Source organism: Sinocyclocheilus anshuiensis, unplaced genomic scaffold (assembly GCF_001515605.1).
Source record: "Sinocyclocheilus anshuiensis isolate Anshui unplaced genomic scaffold, SAMN03320099.WGS_v1.1 scaffold2558, whole genome shotgun sequence".
NCBI lineage: Eukaryota > Metazoa > Chordata > Actinopteri > Cypriniformes > Cyprinidae > Sinocyclocheilus > Sinocyclocheilus anshuiensis.
Window position 1 is genome coordinate 46109 of NW_015552720.1, and position 4869 is coordinate 50977.

A 4869-nucleotide genomic window follows, 5' to 3' on the forward strand; every position below is an offset into this window, starting at 1 on the left:
CGCGGTGGCCGGGAAAGCATAGCAGACATCTCTGGATCCGATTCAGGCCTTGCCACCGTCCCGGAGGGTGACAGTGCAGTCGAATCTTCCTCTCCAGGGAGCTCTCCCTCCAATGCAGTGATCGACATCCGGTCGTCGGGAGGAGCACTGAAGGATACCGCTGGAACGCTCTTTGAAGAGGGCCCAGCACATTCCTTTGGCGGCTCAACTGGTTGTGAAGCGCTAGAGGAGCGATGGTCCCCTGAGGGTTGGTTCCCTGAGGGGTTTGCCACCACTGTAACCCTCAGACCACCCGTGCTACTGCCCGAAGTAGTCCACGCCTGGCTGCCACCAGGACGAACACTAGATCGCGGCAGCTGCAACGGAACAGCGATCGTGACCATCACCCGGCGCCAGGTAACGACCGCATCCAGAAACGCACGGGTGAAACGGCATCTTTAAGAAGTGGATTTGTCTCTCTAAGCGAGATCCCAATTCGTCGGTCACAGACGTGACTGGGAGTGACCGACTGGAAGGGAACCGACAATTGGTTTACTTTAACACTCTTACCTTATTAAAGCAAATCCATGCGACAATGGAAATAAATTCATCAAAAGACTTAATCAAAGACTTGAATTGAACAAAAAACTGAATTTAACATTGGCCTCTAGCTTAAATTATATTTTAAATTTTTACTTAATAAAAAAGGTTAATAAAAATCTAAATAAAAAACACAAAATATGCATCAGAATTTACTCTATAGTAGTGTATCCGAATCCTTTCCGCTGTTGCACAATTTTATTTAACAAGAAAACAAATCTATGCAATCTCTCATACCAAACAAATAATTTCTATTACTATAAATGTGTTTAAATTAAAGTTTTAAAATTTTCTCACTAACAATTGTTAATCATATTTAATGGGTGAAAAACAAAAGCTTTGCTGTTGACTGTAAGGATATAGCGTGACCAAGAAAAGGCTTTTTATTGGTTTTTGTTCAAAGACATCCCTTTATTATTAATCATTTTATTGCCATCTTTTATGCATCATGTGCTTGCAAAGTGAAGAAAATGGATTTATTAAATAACAATGTGTAATAGAGGATTAAATACATGTGTCATCAACATATCGTCAAAACTTATCACTACTGCAATAGACATCATAACATGATACACAAAAAAAATTGCAAAAAAAATTACAGATCTAAGACCACATCTATGCGCTGTGGACTGGCAAAACATTTAGCCTCTACACTGACATGAGAGGGAGCAATGGTAGATTTATCTCCTCACCTTTGGCCCATGGGGTTGTAGATTTCATTGCTCTGGCAGCCACTTATAGTGATGGGGTCAAAATATTGAAAGGAGCGCAGACCAACACCTGAGATGGCCACCAGAGGAGAGCTGAAGCTCACTATAATGGCTTTTGTCCGGTAGAAGGCCACACTCAGGTCATGACTCACAGGAATCACCAGTGGATTATTCCGGCAGCTCAGCCTCCAGTCCCCTAAAACCATCCAGCCGCGGCAAAAAATTATACAGTACAAAAATCACCTTCCACTTTAATTTTCTAGAAACATACAGCTTGGGGTAAAAAGTGTGTTCAAATGTTATCGAGATTGGGCTGAGACTGACCGAGAGGGTGGGTTTGCTCCTTAGTGTCCAGCAGCTGAACAGTAATGTTGTGTTGTCTCTGGTCGATGTCGGCTGTTCCGTCAGCAGCCAGATGTATAATGACTGCGGCAGCCACCATAGGATGGGCGTAATAGGCCTTTTGGGAGAAAAAAACAAAATAAAATAAAAAAAAACCTCACTGACAATCAGTTCATTTAATTGAAAATTGTGACTTTACCAAGTAGCATGTGCTTCTGGATCAAAATCTTTTATTGATCAAACACAATAACAAACTTATTTTTAACCCCCATCTTTGTCCTAACTCTTAAATTTTTAGGGAAATGAGGTTCAGGGTTCCTACACCTATCGACCAATGAATTTCCCCTGACTCTCCCAGTCATTTGTGATTACTGGACATAGATAAAAAAAAAATCATTTTATTGAAATTGTGCTTACAAAGAGTATTCAAGCAGAAAAATGTATATAAAAATGTTAAAATTCTGTAAAATGCATAGGTTTCCCATGACTACTTGAAACCTGTAGATTGATAATAAAGTTGTTTTAGTTTCAAACCCTAAACCTAAAATCTGATTGGTTTATAAGAATGTTGTTTCAGGAATATTTACTACTTGGTGAAATCATGGTAAGTCACATGATCATATAGATTTATGCACCTGATGTGACATGACATCAATCTGTTCAACTGAAACCAAAAAGATACATTATCATGCTCTTACCTTCAGCCAAAATTGTGAAGTCCAGCTGTGCTGCTGAGACTCCTCACAAGGAAACCAAGCGTACTGAGACACGTCATGTGACAGGTCAAACACCTTCGACTGACAGCTCTAAGCAAACAAACATAAGAGATATTTACTGTTTTTCCTCTTCCTTAGTTACTTATTGAATGTGGCCAATAAATTTTTTTTTTGAGCAGCAAATCAGCATATTATTTCTAAAGGATCATATGACACTGAAGACTGGAGACTGGAGTAAATTAAACTGAAAATTCAGCTTTGCCTTCACAGGAATAAATGACATTTTAAAACATATTAAAATAGAAAACATTAATTTTATATTGTAATAATATTTCACAATATTACTGTTTTTACTGTATTTTTTCAAATAAATGCAGCTTTGGTGAGTATAAGAGACTTCCTTCAAAAACAAAGAAATCTTAACAACTTCAAACTTTACAGCATATTTTTGGACTGCAAACATAAAGGCACTAAAACAGAGTAATGATGAGGCTACAAGCCTGTAGTCCACAATGAAAAGGGAAATTAGACCATCTGGAAGCTCACAATTAGGTTAAGGTTAAGGTGCCACTCCAGATCCGTCTAAAAGCCAGTGAAATCCGGGTGAAAAGGGTGAACTGACCTACCACTCTCTTCTGGGAACTATGAGATCAAAACTGGCCTGAACTCTAGTAACTGTTGAGTTTCAGAATTACTCCCATGAAGAGGTTTGACTCTCTGTGTGAGAGTGAAGTTCACCAATCATACAAGCCTTCAGGGAGGGTCAAGTTGGTTCAAAAGGAAGTACTGTACATTGCCAGTAACAGTTTTCTGACATTAAAGGCAGCTTAGGAAATTTTATCAACGAAAAAGCTGAAAATGAGATTTTTTAATTATTACCTTTTTTTTTTTCAGGGCAGAGCAAAAAATTATACTCAAGTAAATACACACTTAAGTAAATGCACACATTTTTCTATGCAGCTTTTTATTTATTGACCCATTTATTTTTTTCCTCATTTCCCTCAAGTCCATATTCAAAGGGAAAATTCACCCAGTTTTCATGTAAAAGCCTGTTTTTAATAGACCATTTTAGCTAAATGCTGATCTAAATGCCTTTCTAGTGGTATTTTAACTGAACAGCTAACTCCTAGTCCAAGTCTTCTAAACTCTTCGCCCTTGTTTCACGGTGAATAGCATCGAGTGTATTTCATTTCACTGTAGAATAATGTGACAGAGAACCTCACTGAACCCCTTGAACCCAAATGTGGGGTGACAGTGTTGCAACGCTAGGTGACACCGGAGAGCTGCACATTTCCTCACCGAGTGAATGGCACTAATCATGTGTTCAATGTTTGTGTATGTGTAACAGCAGCGGGAGCAGATCAGGACAGCAGTGCTTTCACTTAAGCTGTCTCCTAAACCTGCACAATAGACGTCCCCAGGATTTTTGGGGTGATATGCAGAGGGTATTTTCTGCTCGGGCAGCAGTACAGGTGTGCCGGTAACTGTCTGGCTTTTACGCTGACTTCATTTCCCCTTCATACATTTATCTTTTATTTTTTGTACCTCATTAGCAAATTATTTGTTATATATGTGTGTGTGTATACAGTATTTATAAATGATACTAAAATATCACTGATAGAGATATATTTGAATTAGTTGTTATTTTTATTGTTTTCATTTTAAACTTAAAGTTTTAGTAATGTTGTTGTGTGTTTTTGCAATTTTTAGTAGTTAAACTAAATAAACTAAACACATGTTGCCCTGGCTACTACCTGAAATAAAATATGTAAAGTAAAATATAAAATACTTTTATATATTAAATAAAATATATAAATATATATATAAAAAAATATATATATATACATAAAAGGGTGAAATAAAGATTTTTTTGTATTATTTTCATGTAAATTGTGCATTTAGATATTTTTATGGAAAACAAGTCAACATAATGATAAACAATGAGTTTTGCAGTGCAGTATAATGCAGTGTTTCCCAACTGGGGTGCCGTCTGTCGAGAGAAGGGGTGCCGTGTAAAAAATCATTTTTTAAAATATTTTTAAATTGCTAAAATGTTCATAAAAGCAGCTATTATATAATATCCATTTCTGATGTCGCCAATAATTAGGTATTTTCTGCTCGGGCAGCAGTACAGGTGTGCCGGTAACTGTCTGGCTTTTACGCTGACTTCATTTCCCCTTCATACATTTATCTTTTATTTTTTGTACCTCATTAGCAAATTATTTGTTATATATGTGTGTGTGTATACAGTATTTATAAATGATACTAAAATATCACTGATAGAGATATATTTGAATTAGTTGTTATTTTTATTGTTTTCATTTTAAACTTAAAGTTTTAGTAATGTTGTTGTGTGTTTTTGCAATTTTTAGTAGTTAAACTAAATAAAAATCACACATGTTGCCCTGGCTACTACCTGAAATAAAATATGTAAAGTAAAATATAAAATACTTTTTTTCAGTTAAAAATAGTAATAAACATGTTTTTATGGTTTTAGTTAACTATAATAGTATATATATATA

The 4869-nt window shown here is 36.3% G+C and overlaps 1 protein-coding gene across 1 annotated transcript in view; it reads right to left on the reverse strand.

Annotated features, from left to right (window-relative positions):
• LOC107667798 (pappalysin-1-like) overlaps positions 1-4869 on the reverse strand; it is a 90513-nt gene that overhangs the window by 34637 nt on the left and 51007 nt on the right. Inside the window, exons 11-13 of the mRNA XM_016459516.1 lie at positions 2330-2437; positions 1614-1749; positions 1272-1485 (exon numbers count right to left, since the gene is read on the reverse strand). Coding sequence (XP_016315002.1) covers positions 1272-1485; positions 1614-1749; positions 2330-2437 — 458 coding nt within the window. The remainder of the gene's footprint in view (positions 1-1271; positions 1486-1613; positions 1750-2329; positions 2438-4869) is intronic.